The sequence below is a fragment of the Dipteris shenzhenensis genome, chromosome 16 (assembly GCF_047967505.1).
Source record: "Dipteris shenzhenensis isolate YYH24624 ecotype China chromosome 16, Dip_SZ_1.0, whole genome shotgun sequence".
In the NCBI taxonomy this organism is placed as follows: domain Eukaryota; kingdom Viridiplantae; phylum Streptophyta; class Polypodiopsida; order Gleicheniales; family Dipteridaceae; genus Dipteris; species Dipteris shenzhenensis.
In genome coordinates this window covers 40,680,347-40,699,478 of record NC_141611.1, presented here as the reverse complement: position 1 = coordinate 40,699,478, position 19,132 = coordinate 40,680,347, and the positions used below count along the sequence as shown (strand labels likewise).

Sequence of the window (19,132 nt, the reverse complement as noted above, 5' to 3'; positions counted from 1 at the left end):
ATTTCAATCAATGATGCTTTCACTTATATGCTTCACAGAGGTGGCTAAATGAAAGCTTTCCAATCAAATCCACGTCTAGCAACTTAAAAGAAAGTTGTAGCCACAGTTGTACTAATGCTTTTCAAAACTTCAAAACCTCAAAAATGCTAAAGTAGCATCTAATGTAGCATCACTTTCACAACCTTGTCAAAAACTGTCAAAAACAGAGGCCTGAACTTGGAGGGCTTGTATCTCACTCTCCAAAGCAAAGAAAAAGGGGCTTTCTAAGGCAAAAGAAAGCTCATATACCAGAGAGAATCCGCTGAGGAGGAGAGGCGCAAATCTGCGTCAGGTCGCCATAGCTCGCTTCTTCAAAGTCGACTGGTTTTTCTCTGTTTTCTCCTTGAATATGCAGCCATTGCTGCTCAGATTTCAGCACAAGATAGCCCAAGGTATGGAGAAGCTTCCCTCGAAAGGAATTAGAGAAAGATGAAGCAGTCTCGGAGAAATCGCAGGAAAGAGATTCGACAATCTGCGCGAAATGGCGACCAGCAGAGATGAAGATGCTTCAATTCCTTGCAGCCAAAGGTTCGCCCCTTTGAGAGGTATCTCCAACAGGAAGGGCTTGGAGAAAGGCGGAGAACTGAGGGAGAACAGGATTTAGCAAGATTTGGGAAGAAAGAGGAGAAATGGTGAAGATGAAGAAGAAGAAGATGAAGATGATGTGGCAGAAATGGGCTCAAGGGGGATCAAAGGGCTCTGATACCATGTTGGTAAACTGAAAAGAAAACACGGAGTGAACACAAACTCAGAATTCTTGCATATGGAATGAAGAAAGATGAGGTCCTTAAGTAGGCACCTCTTACATGATCACCGACATCACTGATGACCTCTGAGCTCCACAATCATCTCCTCAATCTGCTCCTAGATTCTCTCAATCATCCTACGTGGCTTCTATCCCACCTAACTGTGCTTATGGGCACACACACATAGAAACCAAGGTGTGCCTGAGGCATACACCTTGAGATATCCCAACACAGAGCAGGCCTGGAGGGACCCCAATCACAGAGATGGAGGCACAGATAGCCAGGATACAGTCGATTATAGCAAAGACGACTAGATCGGTGGACGTGGCGAAACGGGAGCCCGCCAAGGCAACCATTTCAGCCGCCATACAGGAGCAGCAGCAAAGGGCTTCGAAGGCCCTCAACATCCGGGTACGAGGGATCACACGAGACAGCACCAGCACCACTACGACGCCCATGGAGGAGGCGATCACCTCTGTGACCACAACCATGGGAGTCCCCGACAATGGCATAGAGGGAGCATGGCATGTTGGGAGAGATCCCAACCGAGAGCAGCCCCTAGTCATTCGCTTCAGAGATTCACATGCTCGACTAGCGACACTCCGACGCCGAGCCTCTCTATGAGAGCATCCCACCCTGTCCATGGACGAGGATTTGACACCACTACAGATTAAGGAGCGACGAGTTCTTTTGCAGCTATGAGATGTTGCCCGCAAGGAGAAAAATGGGCCGTGGTCCGAGATGGTAGGTTGTTGACCGACACCCGTCGGGCTCCCACCCGTACCTCCTAGGGGGACGGGGCCTATGAGACTCAGGTTTCCAAGACCCTAGACTGCACCATTTGGAATGGTACCTTATGATCAGACCCAGGCTTATACAGGACGAGACATAGTCTTTTACACGGAGACACACCAGAGCCCAGAGCGTCCACTACCGATAGTCAGTGGCTACACATGGGAGTCAGCCTTCAAGGATGAGACGAGGGATATAGGAGGAGTCCAAGGATCAGCCGCGGTCGCAGTATTGTACAGGTCTTCCCTCGTTGGAGCCATCTCCATTGAGAGGAAGGACGCACACTCCCGATTCATGTGGATCCGAATCCAACGCACAGACACCCATGACCTTTTCATAGCAATATGCTACTTCCCGCCAGACACATCCCACTTCGCCAGAGTGGCACGAGAGGAGGGTGAGACATCGCCATATGCACCCTTACATCAGGATATCCCAAACCTTGCAGCCCGTGGGGAAGTTCTCGTTGGGGACTTCAACGCCAGGACGAGCATGCGCCAGGCACCACTCTTGGACTTCCGAGACGACTCTATCATGCTACCAGACAAGGACCTAGACAGAGCAGGTATGACCGACACGGGCCTGTTACACCATATGGACACGCGCTCCTTGATCTAGGCAGGATGCATGATCTCATCATCTACAACGGGCTCGACCTATGGCCCTCCTGAGGTGGTTTTACTTGCTTCCCACATGGAGGGGCACTAGTGTAGTAGATTACATCATGGGATCCCCTACCTTCACTTCATATATCATCGACTTCACCGTAGCACCACTCCCTCCAGGAGCTGATCACACATATCTATTCTTCACTATCGCCACCCCACGCTTAGCCACACCACACACCCCACATAGGAAGCACGACACCTACCACGACCTACACTTTGATCACAGCCTCTCACCGGCCTACTCTGGACGCCTAAACAGACTCCTAAGCTACATCGATCACATACCACTCAGAGGACCGTGCTGCCCTGATTAGTCGCACACTCCACGAGGCTGCCCTCCAAATCTTTCCCCACACCACAGTCCACTAGACCACCACCTCTTGGTTCTCTACCCTGCAACAATTGGTACGATGCGGAGTGCAAGGCTTATCGCCAATAGCTCCGATTTGAAACCAGATGTCACCTCCCGAACACACCAGACACGGTACACAAGTACCGATATCTCGTACGTCGGAAGAAACAGGCATTTCTTCGTTGAAATGAGGAGAAGCTGCTGCACATCTTGTACAGCAGCAACTCTAAGGATTTTTGGTGGAGATTCCTTGAGCGTAGGTCCCCATCACCCCTCACCGACACAAGAATCTGGCACACGTATGCACACCATCTTTATGATGTCCCACACCAGCCCACTCCAGATCTCATACACACACCACGCCCCACCACTTGCACGTTGTTCACCAGAGGGGGAGTCAAGGACGCGACATTGAAACTGCACAATGGGCGAGCGAAGGATCACGAGGGGCTATGCACTAAGTTTATCGCATATGGGATCGACATGTAATGACGCTATTTGCCTTGGCTTCCCCCGCACCTGGACACTCAACACCATCACCCCCATCCACAAGGCAGGGGATCCCATGGACCCGAGTAACTACAGGACTATCATGATTGGACATGTGATGTCCAAGATCTATGCAGCTGTATTAGATGCATCGGTCAGCCTGTTCGCAGAGATGAGAGGGCTCAGAGTAGAGGGTCAGGCCGGTTTCAGGTGAGACCATGGGACTATGGATCACATACTCACACTCGGAAGTGTCATTGAGGAGGCCAGATCACGGAAGGAGAGGGTATATTGTTGCTTTGTGGATTTTCGCAAAGCCTTTGACACAGTACCTCGAGCTCGTCTCATCACATGCCTACAGACACTGGGATTTTATCAGGAGATCATCTGGGCAGTCATGGCACTGTATGAGAGTCTCAGGCCGAGTTCAGACAGGTGCAGGTTGGACAGATGAGATCCTGAGTACCATAGGGGTCAAACAGGGTTGTCCATTATCACCGACCCTGTTTGGCCTCTACATCGATGAGCTGGAGACTTTCATTGGGACGTTCGGAGGGACCGGTTGCTCACTTGCCAAGATCATCATCAGGATTCTTCTTTATGCAGATGACGTGGCACTCTTATCATCCACACCCAAGGGGCTCCAGCGACACCTAGATGCACTGCAGGCTTTTTGTTTATCCCATGATTTGGAGGTCAACCTTGGCAAGACCAAGGTCATGATCTTTAACACCTCTCAAGCAAACATGCAACGGAAGGAAGTTACTTTTACTTTCGGTGGGTCTCCAATTGAGATCGTATCCTCATACACTTACTTGGGGGTCATCTTCTCCGGCCCGATCTTCATGATGAGACTAGCGATGCAGGCCAGTTTGAGCAGAGGATACGCCTCACCGGCTCGGCTAGAGAGACAATGCTTTCACTCCCACTTCCATGACCCTCGGACCAAGGCTCTTCTCTTCGACTCCTTGGTCCGACCAGCCGGTATATATGGCAGCCCTTGTTGGGGGCCTAACATGTCAGAGACAGAGTGGACACGGGTGGAGCGCCTACAGATCCTCATGCTCTCACGGATGATCTGAGGGAAACCGTCTGTACCACATCACATCATTCAGGCCGAGTTTGGTGCTTCTCCACTCCAGCTAGATGCAGCCTTGCAGACCATCACATATCTACACCGGGTTACATCATATGGGGACTGCACATCAGGGAGACAAAGGTTGCCATGGTTGGCTCTCGATTCCCCCATGAGGTTGGCAGCAGAGGGAGACGAGAGATGCTGGTATGCACGGACTCACAAACGGTTTGTGAGACTAGGGTTCCACATCGATAGGATACCTCCTTTTCAGTACAGTTTAGATGCCCCTCCGGTACTCCCACCCACCATCCTGATTGGGCCACACACCAACCAGGTCATTCGAGAGGATCTCCTACAGCTACACACCTTTAGGACCTGGTTGGAGCCGAGGGAGCTTCCAGTGAAGTTGAGTTTCTACAGAGATTATTGTCTTCGTATTTCGTCGGAGGGATTCATCACACCACCGGGGTACACTGAGCTTCATATGCCTCACTCACTACGGATCTCCATCGAACAGTTTCGGGTGTCATCACACTGCCTCTGCATAGAGAGCGGCAAAGCAGAGGGGATTCCTAGGGAGCATCGTTTATGCATATTGTGCGACTGTCAGGAGGTTGAGTCAGAGGAGCATTTTATTTTCAAGTGCCCAGTGTACTACGAGATCCGAGGTCGCTACCACTGCCTCTTCAGAGACAGCTCCAGGCTCCTTTCCAGATTTCTCACCTACCCAAATCACAGATGCCTCGCGGCCTTCATTCACGAGGGGGTCCGACACAGAGAGTACTTACTCAGGCAACGAGGCTTGGCCACATCATCAGACACCTCTCAGAGCAGGATCACAGAGTTCTTCCCATCGATTGACATTGATCGTCCAATCTATAGCCGCAGACGTGACAGAGACCCCGACCCGACGATCGCAGCACGACACACGAGACATCGAGGGGAGACACAGATCACTCTGAGGGACCTCCCATCATTGTTTAGACCCGGGATACGTCCCATGGGAGTCACCGTGGTGCTGGTCTTGTGTCGAGCCTCGTCCAGGAGATCGAGATGCACGGCACGCCTTGACGGACGCCAGCGTCCCATCACCGACTATGCACCAACCAGGGCAACATGACATATGGAGGATTCCGCTCCGCTCCAGTCCTTTTCTTTTCTTTTCATTGTTACATCCAGATATATTTGACTATGTATGATCAGACTTAGGGTTCAGCACGGGTGATGATGCTCGTTTCAGTAGCTCCACCCTTACTGTGATTTGTATCAGGTTTTCTTTCAATCTCATAGACCCATCGGTCTTCCGAAGACTCTAATAAAATTTATTTCTTTCTTTCTTTCTCGTCTTTGTTGTTTTTGCTACAATAAATATCTATGTACGATAAGACAATACGTGCCTACCATCTGAGCACTAGACATGTGCACGTCACGGATAGATGGAGGTTTCTTTGGTTCCGTCTTTAATTGCTTCCAAGGCACTTCCCCACTTGTACTCAGTCTAGAGATATCTAGGTAGAAGATTCTAGTAAAAGATTTAAAGATATGGCTCCTAGACATATAAATTTTTCAACAGACCCAAACTCCAACACATTTATTCCAAAGCAATGTTAGAAACTCACTGTGCCCACCTGTGAGCCCCCGATTTGAGGGGACAAGGGGCAGTGAGAGGTAGGAGGGCTGCATAGAGAGAGACTCAGGCCGGCACCATAGGCAACCAGCACACGGGCTGGTTGCAGTCTGCAACAGCAGGAATAAAGGGGCTCTAGGTCTCCCACTGCAAACGCAATATCAGGTCTGGTAGCAACCATGGCATACATGAGACTGCCACAAGCTGAAGCATACGGAATCTTGGCCATTTCAGCCCTATCAGCATCTGAGTGTGGGCTGTCCATTGCACTGAGTTTCACATACGGAGGCAATGGAGAACTAAGGGTCTTCCCCCCCTCCATATGAAACCTGTGCAATACTTTGCCAATATATTCGGTTTGAGACAAATACAACAAACGCTGTCCCCTGTCTCTCCGTATCCGCATTCCCAGTATGTGATTTGCATCACCAAGGTCCTTCATATCAAAGGCCTCATGCAATCTTTTCTTAAGGTCATCAAGCTCCTTACGAGCTCTACCAGCAATAAGCATGTCATCCACATATAAAATGAGAATGATTAAGCTGCCATTTGCAGCCCTTTTGGTATATAAGCAGTGGTCGTCATCACTTCTCCTGAAACCTTGGGACTTCATGAAGGTATCAAATTTCTTATACAATTCCCTTGGTGCCTGTTTCAGCCCGTAAAGGCTCTTTTTAAGCTTGCATACAAGTGACTCCTTGCCCTTGACTGCAAATCCTTCTGGCTGCTGCATGTAGATCTCCTCATGAAGATCACCGTGAAGAAAGGCTGTCTTCACATCCATTTGGCATAATTCCAAATTCTCACATGCAACCAAAGCAAGTACAATCCTGAGTGTGGTCATCTTAACCACTGGAGAAAAGATCTCATCAAAATCGACACCATACTCCTGCTTAAAGCCCTTGGCAACCAACCTGGCTTTATACCTTGGCTTAGCTCCAAGTGTGACTTTCAATCTATACACCCACTTGCATGGCAGTAATTTCATGCCCTTAGGCAACTGCACCAATTCCCAAGTACCATTTTTATGGAGACTGTCCATTTCAGACTTCATGGCTAGTTCCCATAGCCTTTTATCATGCATTTGCACGGCTTCCTTGTAACAGGAAGGTTCTCCACAATCTGTAAGCATAATAAAATCTGCTCCTGGAACAAATCTGTCTGGCGGTTTCATTTGTCGGGTGGACCTTCGGACCCATTGGTTTTGCTGTCCAACTTGCTGCTCACCTAAAACAGGTTGCTGTTCTAGTAGATCAGGCTGCAGAATTATGCCTGGGAGGTCTTCCAAAGGTGGCATGTCCCGTAGTACATCTTCCGCCACTGCGAGCTGTCCATTTGGACCTGCTGCAGCATCATGCATTGGCTGATTACGCTGCTGTTGTGGCTGATTCGCAGCCTGCCTGAATTGTACAGGATGTCCCGAGTCATCAATGTCAACCTCTGAAGCATCAGAAGGCTTATCTGCTGCCTTAAACATACATGACTCATCAAATAAGACATCATTGCTGCGTATTAGCTTCTTATTCACAGGATCCCATAGGCGGTAACCCATCTCACCACTGTCACCATATCCAAGAAAAATGCATTTAAGAGACTTAGGATCAAGCTTGCTGCGATCTTCTCTGCGTATATGCACGTACACAGTGCAGCCAAAGACCCTCAAGTGCTTATAGGAAGGAGGTTTTCCTGTCCAAAGCTCCTCTGGCACTCTGCCATCTAGTCTTTTATTTGGTGACCTATTGATGAGGTGTACTGCTGTTTTTACAGCTTCAGCCCAAAATCCATGAGGTAAAGCAGCATGTGACATCATAGAGCGAGACTTTTCCTGTATGGTTCTATTCATACGCTCTGCAGTGCCATTTTGCGCTGGACTGTAAGGAGCAGTGAGTTCTCTTTTAATACCTCTAGCATCACAAAATGCATTGAATGCATTAGACATATACTCCCCACCGTTATCTGACCGCAAAGCCTTCAGTGTTCTGCCTGTTTGGTTCTCAACCATAGCAAGCCATTTCTGGAACACTGAAAAGACATCACTCTTCAATCGAAGAGGATACACCCACACCTTCCTTGTGGAATCATCTATAAATGTGACAAAGTACCGTGCACCTCCAAGTGAAGGACTAGGCATCTCACACACGTCTGTATGCACAAGCTCAAGTTGAGCATCTTTATGTCCTAATCTCCTTTTATGAGGACACTGTAACTGTCTAACATATATGCAGTGCTCACAAAACTTTAAATCAGAAAATTTAAGAGACGGTAAGTAACCAAGGCGAGCCAATTGCTCCATTCCACTTATGCTCATATGTCCCATCCGGCTATGCCACATAGAAATATTCGGCAGCTCGGTGGCATGAATATCAGCATGATTACATACTTTAGCATGAAGAGTATACATTGTGTCAACCTTAGAGCCTCTGGCGACAACCAGGGCACCTTTGGTGACCTTCCAGAAACCATGACCAAAGCTGGTCACAAAACCTTCGTCATCCAACATGCCAGTAGAAATCAGATTTTTCTTGACTTCGGGTACATGCCTAACATTGTGAAGCATAAGCTGAGTACCATCAGCAAATACAAGCCTGACATCTCCAATACCAACAATACTGCATGCATGATTATCCCCTAAAGTAGAGAGAAATAGAACCTCTCCCTCACTTTCATAACCGTGTGTAGAATGAAGCTCTTCAATCTTCACACTGCTCTTGCCATTGCTTACTGGTACAATTGCTTTTGCATCTGACGCATCAGTGTTTTTGGCTTTGTCTCTCTTATCATTTTTCAGTTTAAAGCACTGCTTTTTGGTATGTCCCTTTTTGCCACAGTAGTAGCACTCAACATCTTTGTTGGAGCGGGACTTGCTCCTCCCTTTTCCCCTTTCCTGAGATTTGCCTCTTTGCTGACTTCTCCCCCTTGCATTTAAGGCATTGTTAGGCTTTACTGCATCTTGAGCTTTCAGCTTCTGCTCTTCTTGCAAAATCAGCCCTGTGATATCTGAAAAACTTTGAAAGTGTTTGCATTTGTTACAGCTGTGGTGAATGTATCCCAACTTTCAGGAAGAGAGATCAAGAGTACCATACCCTTGGTTTCCTCATCCACCACATATTTTTGATTTGCAAGTTGAGTGACAATTGAATTAAACTCATTGAGATGTGCATCCATGGAGGTCCCTTCCTTCATCTTCAGATTGAAGAACTTGCGCAGCCAATATATCTTTGTGGCTACACTCTGCTGCTCATATGTGTCCTGTAGCTTTTTCCACACACCCCAGGCTGTTTTTTCACCATCCACATTCCAAACAACACTCTCATGGAGTGACAATTCAATTATGGACTTTGCTGACAGATCAGCTAGTGCCCAAGCATCATCGGATGTGCCAGTGGGCTTCACACCTTTGTGTATAATAGGAGCATGAAACTGCCTGAGAATTAGCACATTCAGGACCATCTTTTTCCACATTGGGTAGTTAGCAGCACCCTGCAACTTTTTAATATTGAGAAGAGAAGATTCCGAGGATGAAGCCATTACAATCAGCAAGAAGTATAACCCACACTTGGGTGACTGACTCCCTGCAAACTAAGTGCACAGATGCACTTGTAGTTGTGCTCAAAAGTTAATTCCTGCAATGGAACACAGGACCTGCAGCTTTCTCCCATTTAACAGTAAATACTGTCTGTTTCCTGCCTGCTGCAGATCCAGAAAAGCAATACTTAATGCATTAATTGATGCTCTGTAGTACAGTACAGCAGTACCTTTATTTGACACAATGTATGTCCCTGCTGTAACAGTGAAAACAGCACTATTTTAATCACTTTAAACTTCAGTAAAGTGACTGTTTACAGTCCAAAAGTTGACTCCGGACAGTACCTGACTGTACTTTCTAGTACAGCAACAGAAATCGACTGTATAACTGTCCAAAACTGTCAGAATTAGACTTTCTCTTGCCTCTATAACTGTGTTACACAGTTTAGAACTTGAATGAGGCAAAAGCCCCTTGACTGGAAGCCAATTTTTTGAAGATTTTAGTGCATACACCGCTTTCCCAAAGCCCCACTGATCTCATAAAGCATCTAGGTGTTTCCCCCAACACTGATATGCATAACAATGTCAAAAGCCCCAATTCATATGCATCTGCCACTGCCCCGTAAGTCATAAAATGCATCAAATCCTTGCACAAATCAACTCCAATGAGGAGGATATACGCAAACAAGTGCGTGTACAAGCCAATGCTTGGCTGTGGCTACAAAAGCCCCTTGATTCTGTACCTTGTGACTTGAAATTCTCAACACCGACTAGGTACTCACGGGAGTGTAGTCTGCATCACTTTGTAAAACAAAGCTCTCCAAAGATTTTAAGGCATACCAAAGGCATCAATCTACAGTTTGTCCCAAAATCAGGGCGAGGACGCTTGGCGGGAGGCGGGGAAAGAAGCGATACTGGCGCCCATAACGAGATTGCAGTGGAGACGATGATGGCGGAGCTGCTGGCGCCTGTGGCGCTGGTAGCGCCGCTGCTGGCGCTGGTGGCGCCGCTTCTACTGGCACCTATGGCGCTGGTGGCTGCTGGCGTCGCCGGTGGCTTTGGCCGCTGGCGTCGCCGGTAGCCTTGGCTGCTGGCGTCGCTGGTTGCCTTGGCAACTCGCGTCGCTGGTAGCCTTGGCTGCTGGCATCGCTGGTTGCCTTGGCAGCTGGAAGCGTTGGCAGCTGCTGGCGTCGCTGACGGCGCTGGCTGCTGGCTGCTGGTAAGACCCACGTTTGGGCACCCACACGAATAGGCAGCTGCTGGATAGGCGAGGATAGGGAGAGTGGCTCTGATACCACTTGTGGAAGGGGAGAGTAGGAGCACACCGACACACACTAGCAAGATAAACACAAGAGTGTGGGGATAAAACATATGTGTGTACCTCCCCTAGCACACAATCAACCTTTTATATGAAAGGATAAGGTTACAACACTAAGTACGGTGTACTTAGTGTACTTAACAAATAAAGTACTAACTGTACTTAAGTGTACTAACTGTACTTGGGTGGCCATAGTGCCTTTACCCCAACAGGTGGCTCAAGGAGTTGAAGAGAACGGACTGTACCGCCTCAGTGCAATGTTGGTTCATGAAGACAACGGAAAGTCCAAACTTTGGCATGAGCGCTTCGGTCACGTCAACTATGGAACCTTGGCTGAAATGTCTAAGTCAAAGATGGTGGATGGACTTCCACCAATTACAAGCAAGGATGGTGTCTGTAGGGCTTGTCTAGAAGGCAAGCAGCACAGGGACAAGTTCCCACAAGAGGCCTCGTTTCGGGCCAACAAACCTCTTGAGTTGGTTCATGCCGACATTTGTGGCCCAATGTCTACAGCATCGCGGGCAGGATCCAGGTACTCACTTCTCTTTGTGGATGATTTCAGTAGAATGACCTCGGTGTATTGCTTGGCCAAAAAGTCACAGGCCTTCAAGAAGTTCAAGGACTGGAAGGCCAGAGTTGAAAAGGAGACAATGGAGGATATCAAGACGTTCCATGCAGACAGGGGGGGAGAATTCACCTCAAATGAGTTTAACACATTTTATCGCAAGCATGGGATCAAGCGACAACTCACCACAACACATACTTCTCAACAAAACGGGGTAGCCGAGAGGAAGCATAGAACCACCACGGAGACAGGGCTTGTTATGCTCCGAGGTGGGAACCTTTCTAAAGCCTATTGGAGTGAAGCTATCAATACAGCCGTACACATTCTCAACAGGACCAAGACGAAGGCCGTCAAGGACAATACTCCATATGAGGCATTTTATGGTAAGAAGCCCTCTATGACTCATCTTCACATTTTTTGTTCTAACGCATGGGTGCATGTGCACAAGGAAGACAGGACCAAGCTTGATTCCCGGAGCAGAAAATGTATCTTTGTTGGGTATAGCGAAGAATCCAAGGCCTATCGACTCTTCGACCTAGTAAAGAAGCAGATCCTTATCAGTCGGGATGTTGTCTTCGAGGAAAAGGAACCTGAACCCCAGGAGGAGCCTCAGATTGAGGAGGAGGAGATTGTTCAACCCCCGAACCCACCCCGCCCCAGGTTGACCATCCAAGAGGTGGCGAAATCGGAAGCTGATGTTCCACGAAGTACTGAGGAAGAGCAGGACGTTCCAGAAGCAGTTACAGTTCCTCCTCCCACTTAGAAGCAGAAGAGGTTGCCCCAATGGTACCTACGGACATTGGAAGACTCTCGGGTCACCGAAATACCTAAGAGTAGCAGTTCTGGATTGCGACGGTCCCAACGTCTTCAGAAGACTCCATCCATGAATTTTGCGTTGGTGGCTCAGCTTGAAGAGCCAAGGACCTTCGAGGAGGCGAAGGACCATCCAGCATGGCAGGCTGCCATGCAGGCAGAGATGGATGCTATCCTGAAGAACAATACCTGGGACTTAGTGGCCAGCCCCCGCGACGGAAAGTCATCGGCACTAAGTGGGTATACAAACTTAAATACAAGTCAGACGGCAGCTTGGATAAGTATAAAGCAAGGTTAGTAGTCAAAGGTTTTGCTCAAACTGAAGGCATGGATTTTGATGAAACTTTTGCTCCCACAACTCGCATGGTTACAATCCGGACAGTGATTGCCCTTGCTGCCCAATTCCAGTGGCCTATTTTTCAAATGGACGTGAAGTCCGCATTCCTTAATGGAACCCTGGAGGAGAAGGTATACGTAGAGCAGCCACCGGGCTTTCAAGATCCAGGGTCCCCATTAAAGGTCTGCAGGTTGAAGAAGGCGCTATACGGGCTGAAACAGGCCCCCAGAGCTTGGTACCAAAGGATTGATGTATTCTTTCAGAAGATAGGGCTAAGTCGGAGCCCTTTTGAGGGAAACCTCTACTTGTTCATTGAGAAGGGGTTGCGATTGATACTCATCCTATGTTGATGATCTTATCTTGACAGGTGACCATGTCAAGAAGATTTCTCAGGTCAAGGAGCTACTCATGTCTGAGTTTGAGATGACTGCCCTTGGGTTATTACACTACTTCCTTGGGATAGAAGTAAAGCAGGCCAAAGACAGGATCTTCATTTCACAGGAGAAATATTGCAGAGAACTTCTGAAGAGATAAATGGAGGATTGCAGGACAGCAGTAACTCCCATGGAGGTCAGGCTCAAGCTAAGTGTTCACGACACATCTCAGCCGGTCGATACTCCTTTGTACCGATGATTGGTAGAAAGTTTGCTTTACCTTACCGATGATTGGTCGACACATCTCAGCCGGTCGATACTCCTTTGTACCGATGATTGGCAGGAAGTTTGCTTTACCTTACCAATACTCGACCTGATATTTGTTATGCAGTTGGGCTATTATGCCAGTTCTCTGCCTCTCCCAGAAAGAGTCGCTGAGATGCAGGTTTACAGGTGCTGAGGTATCTAAAGGGTACTTGCACCTACGGGATCACCTATACCAAAGGCATCGAACTAGGCGGGTTCTATGACAGTGATTGGGCGGGTGATGCTGACACCAGGAGATCAACAACAGAGTATTGTTTTTTACTTGCATCTGGTGCCATCTCTTGGTTGAGTAAGAAGCAACCCAAAATGGCCCTTTCATCTACAGAGGCAGAGTACAGAGCCGCGTGTACAGTAGCTTGTGAGACACTGTGGTTGAGGTGGATTCTGGAGGACATGGACATGTGTCAGGAGGACGCAACAGTGCTGATGTGCAACAATCAGAGTTGCATAGCCATTGCCAAGAATCCAGTGTACCATGCGCAGACCAAGCACATCGAAGTTCATTGCCACTTTGTTCAAGAGCTCATCATCGACGACGTGATCGAGCTTATGTACTGCCTGACCGCCGACAACTTGTCTGACCTCTTCACGAAGGAACTTCCTCGAGAACAGATGGAGCACCTCATCAAACGAATGGGGATTGGCCCACAGTTGTGACATTGAGGGGGGGGTGTTAGAAACTCACTGTGCCCACCTCTGAGCCCCCGATTTGAGGGGACAAGGGACAATGAGAGGTAGGAGGGCTGGAGAGAGAGACTCAAGCCGGCATCATAGGCAACCAGCACACGGGCTGGTTGCAGTCTGCAACAGCAGGAATAAAGGGGCTCTAGGCCTCACATAGAGGCACCAAGAGCAGCATTGACTGGCCGCCCAGGGCGTCCTTAAATAAGGGCCTGTGGCTGGCCAAGTCGGCCCAACCAGGGCCACCGACCAGGGCCAACCCTGGTCGGTTTTCTAGGGCCCATGTGGTCGGCCACCAAACAGGGTACTGAACCTGCTGGTCGGTCAACTCAAGGGGCCTGGGCAGTGCCTATAAAAGGCCTACTCCTCCATTCATTCCAGCATCCAGTGCAAGACTGAAAGCCCCTCTCCAAAGCTGTGTTCAGCACTCAGATCTGGAGCAGTTGGTGGGAGAGAGAGTCCATCAATATTCTCCAGCACTTTGCTGTGTTTTGTACTACTCCCTTGGAGCTATTTTTCTGCCCACCATCTGGTGGATGAATATACTCTCTTTCTCTCTCCTTCCATATTTATTTCTGAGAGTGTTTGTTGCATCTGTGATCCTCTATCTGAGTTGAGTGTGTGTAAGAGTTGGAGAGATCTTGGGTGGAGGTTTGAGTGATTCATTCCCTCTTGATTTCTAACAAGCAAGCCATGAAAGACTTGTAACAAAAGATAGATAGAAAAAAACACAGATGAAAAGCCATGAAAGACTTGTAACAAAAGAAAATTAAGAAAAGGGCACAGTTATTGACATAATTTCCAAACTTTAACTTGGCTTATGCATAGCACGGATGACATGGCGTTAGACCTTACTTCAAGGTAGTACAAATCAAATGCATAACATTAGCATTAGCAAATTTATATACAAAACCGTAGGCTCAATTCTTGGGCAAAAGGCAGACCCAACCACACAGAGACTAGCACTTGCTAACAGAAACACCAAGAAAAACATAACACAAGGAACCTGGTTGGGTTGATGTTAATGAAAGAGAAAGAGACAGCATACAACAACTTGAGAACAAAAAAATATGTGAGACTTAAATGCCCAATAACACAGTGAAATGATAGATCAATGTGAAGCCCAGGTCTATTTGAAATATCAAGTTGAAACCACCTTTTTTCCAAGACTTTACAAGGCCACTCTAAAGCAGACTTAAAGATCCACTGACTATCGACATAGATACATGCGTAATGTCCCAACTAAAATACCTTTGACAAGCGCCGAAGTAGCTGATTGCAAGTCCTCAACATCACCAATTTGCCTCTTCCAAAAAGCTCTGCCTATGGACATAGACGTGTGAGAATAATATAATCCACATGAGCCCAACTCACATTTATATCACAGGATCTGTTTGCGACCAATTCAAACACACAAGACAACCTGAAGAAATGGCAGAAATATCAGGACTTCAAAATTTCACTTGCCTTGCCCAAAGTCTCCTGCTTACTTTCAATATATCCAAATACCTCCTTGCAATCCTTTATGGTTGAAACTTCAGTTAGATCCTCTAAAAGCTGGAAAACCATCCCTCCTTCAACATGCCCTCGTTCACAAAGGAACAACATGATGTCTACAAGATACAGCCACATATGATTATAAGATACAGGAGAGGACCATGATGTGAAGAAACAGCCTGAAATTTTATGAAAATTACCATACATTTGTCACATTTAATTCATGAAAATTTTTATGTAGTGCATCACAAGACACTCGAACAAAAACACCATTAAGAATGGAATTGTGACAAGAGAAAAGTTTCATTACCAAGAAGCCTGGTTATAAGGCCACGTTCATCATCCCCTTCAGCAATAGATCTACCATGCTGCATAACAGGCTGTCCAGCTTCCACAGCAGCACCCTACAATGCATTATCCAACGATAGGTCCCATCTCTTCAAATGCTTACCCTCTAAGAATGAGAACAGTCATTGATACTGGAGGCATTAAGAAATATTCACTCTTTTTCGCCAGACATGCAAGCACAGATTTTAAATGATACACTGAACTCTTGAACCTTTCGTTTTTCCACCAGTCTCTAGCCTTCTATTCCTACATTCTTTTATAGGATCTCCTCGCACTTTTTGTCCCTTGCCCCGAATACAAGAAAACCAGGAACGGCAAGCAAAATAACAGACCTACCAATTTGCTATAAACTGCCTATTGTATCTTCTAGACAAATGCATAAAGACTCCAACTGTAAAAGCACGGTAAACTGCATGCTTTTTAACATCTACGTATCCATAACCCCCAATTTCTCCTTGAAAAACGACAACTAGATTGCACATGCACTCAAGAAGATTACATGTTTAACAGCCTTTTCACTAAATCGTAATGCCTTCTTTATAAAATAAAGAAGCCTTACACTTTCCTCTAAAAATGATTTCCATTTCAATCCCTTTTTGCACATGCACTCAAAAAGATTACATGTTTAGCAGCCTTTTCACTAAATCGTAATGCCTTCTTTATAAAATAAAGAAGCCTTACACTTTCCTCTAAAAATGATTTCCATTTCTATCCCTTTTCGAAAAAACGATTGCTCTTTTCATTTCCAGATGGGAAGCTCTCTGCTCTACACATCAACACGCTACTTTTGGTACAGCTTCTAAGACTATCTTGTTATAAACATGTGTTTTATTAAAGAGGATTTCATGCATCATGTGTTTAAAAACAGAGATGGAGGTTGCTCAATGTCGCCAACACCCTTACAGAAGAAGAATATTGCCCAGGAATCACACAATGCTTAAATCAAATCTCACTTCGTTGTTTATGCACCAACCTACACTTGAGGCCTACCACAAATCTAGAGCATGTTCATGAAGTAGAATAACCAAAAAACATATAATACAGAATGTGTGCTGGCTAGGTGTGGACTGTTGGCACTCCCATAGGCTCCGCAGAGCACTTCTGATCTTTGTCAACCTGCATGCTCCAGTAGAGCTTCAGTGGGCTGGAAAGATCCTGCTCCAATACCTCTCTTTGCTGCTCTTCTTCCTGCTGAAGATCTGCTGCTGCAGAGTTCTCCTGATGTATCCCTGACCTCCCTGCTGCTCTAGATGCAGCCCAAACCTGAGGCACAATGGACGCTGATCACTTACCTCTCTGCTGCTGTGGATGCAGCCCAAACTTAAGGCACAGGATGATCTTTGGGACCACAACAATGGGGCCCCTTCATAAAGCACATGCCCTACTGATCTGGCCAACCAAATCCACAGATCGGCCGACTAGTCCATACTACATTGGACCAGGTCAGCCCTTCAGATTTGGCTTTTAAAGCATATACCCAGCAATATCTTGTGAAGTCATCAATGAGAGTCATGAAATATTTGTACCCCCCAATGGCATTTGTCCTCATTGGGCCACACACATCACTGTGCACTAGCTGCAATTTCCTTTGTGAGAGTTTTGGACAATTCTTTTGAAAAGGAAACCGATGCATCTTACCCAAAAGACAACCCTCACACACATGTTTGGAAACTGTGTGAGTTTGAGGTACATCATTTGCCATGTCCTATGAATGTAACTTGGCAAGAGCTCTATAATTGAGATGACCCATTCTCTCATGCCAAAGATGAGTTTCAGCAAGCTGTGAATCTGAAATAGCAAATGCTTCAATAGAGAGTGCAGCTGAGTGATCATCAAGGTGATAAAGCCTGGTGATAAAGCCCCTTTTTCAAAGTGCCAGTGAGAACTATGGCATTGTCATCACGAAGATCATATACTAGGCATCTGTATCCATCAAAAATCACTCTGAAACCTGAAGTGGCAATTGCTGAAATTGAAATCAAGTTGACTTCAATTCCGGGCACAAAAAGAACATTAGTCAGAGTGACAAGATGGCTTGAAATGGATGTGAGATGCACATCTCCAATTCCTTTTACAGCATAGGAGGCATTATTAGCACATGTGACAGTCCCCCCTCGAGGTGCATTAGCTAAGGAATGAAACAACTGTCTGCAAGATGTGACATGCTTGGAAGCACCACTATCAAAATACCAAGACTGAGCATCATTAACAGTAAAGAATGCATCAACTTGGGAAGGATCAAAGGAGCAATGGACAGCCCATGCCCAATCATCCTGGAGAACATGTGCATGTGATCTGGTTGCTTCATTGTCTATTGATGAGTCTGCACACCTATTGTATGCACGTAAGTAAAGAAGTTTGTGATTCCACACCCACACCGCACACTGTGTGAGCTCCTGGGCATTACTATAAGTCTTCCGCTCCGTGTACCCTCTTTTGGGTACTTTTCTAACATGGTATCAGAGCCCAAGTAGGAGGCTCACAGGTGTGGGAGCCTGAAGGTAGGGACCTTGCTGAAGGACGACCCTGATTCAGAAGCTCTAGGGAATCGACTTCCACGACTGGAGGATTGTGCCCTTGCGAGAAGGAGGGTGACTCAGGTTCAGTCGGGTACGTTCAGAATTCTCGTCTATTGCAATTAAGTTTGGTTGACTTTGCTGTGTGGTATAAACAACAGAGATGTCAACCTCTACAGCCTCTTCAGCCCCTGCTTCCCCTTCCTCCTCCCCCAGTTTTCTCTCTTTCACTATCCCTAATTTTGGAGAGTCTGGGAACCTGGACGGGACTAATTACCCGATCTGGAAAGTGAAGATCCGGAGTCATTTAGTGGCTCGGAAGTTGTGGAAGCTGACCACGGGAGAGGAGTCGAAGCCGGAGGACATGGTGGACATTAAAGGGGAGATACTCATGGCAGTAGACAGAGAGGAGATGGAAGCTTGGGAAGACAGAGATGCCCATGCCCTGGCAATAATCATAGGGACTACGGCGAATTCCGTTCTTCCGCATATCCAGCTGGCCGAGATGTCAGTAGAGGCGTGGGCCACCCTGAAGGATCTGTACGAGACAAACAATACCTCCCAAATTGTGCTTCTTCAGCATAAACTCTACAATCTTGATATGGAAGGAGGAGATACGGTACATAGCCATTTGACGAAGGTCAAGGTGGTGAGGGATCAGCTGGCAACAATTGGTCAGAAGACAGAGTCATGCCATCTGGCCTTGATGGTACTGAGGAGACTGCCTCGGAGTTTCAAGAGCTTTGTTACCACTGTGACAGCAGGACAGAGGACCAAACCTCTGACATTTAAGGAGTTGTGTCCATTACTGCTACAGGTGGAAGCTCGGGAGAAGCTCTACAACGAGGATAAAGATGACAAGGCGATGCTGGTGAAGGATTCGGCTGGCAAAGGAAAGGGCAAGCCTAATGGTGGCAAGTCCAAGCAAGATGACTCTGACGACGAGGGGACTTCGAAGAGGAAGCACAAGAAGAAGTGTTTCTATTGTGATATGCCCGGACATTTTGCAAAGGACTGCAGAAAGAAAAAGGCGGATCTGA

The 19,132-nt window shown here is 47.1% G+C and overlaps 1 protein-coding gene across 2 annotated transcripts in view; it reads right to left on the bottom strand.

The window, feature by feature from the left end:
- The window catches only part of THO1 (nuclear matrix protein-like protein), a 113,512-nt gene that overhangs the window by 91,037 nt on the left and 3,343 nt on the right, over positions 1–19,132 (bottom strand). For both annotated transcript variants that reach the window (XM_087387440.1, XM_087387439.1), the window contains exons 4-6: positions 15,539–15,632; positions 15,195–15,344; positions 14,983–15,050 (exon numbers count right to left, since the gene is read on the bottom strand). In XM_087387440.1, coding sequence (XP_087243566.1) covers positions 14,983–15,050; positions 15,195–15,344; positions 15,539–15,632 — 312 coding nt within the window. The remainder of the gene's footprint in view (positions 1–14,982; positions 15,051–15,194; positions 15,345–15,538; positions 15,633–19,132) is intronic.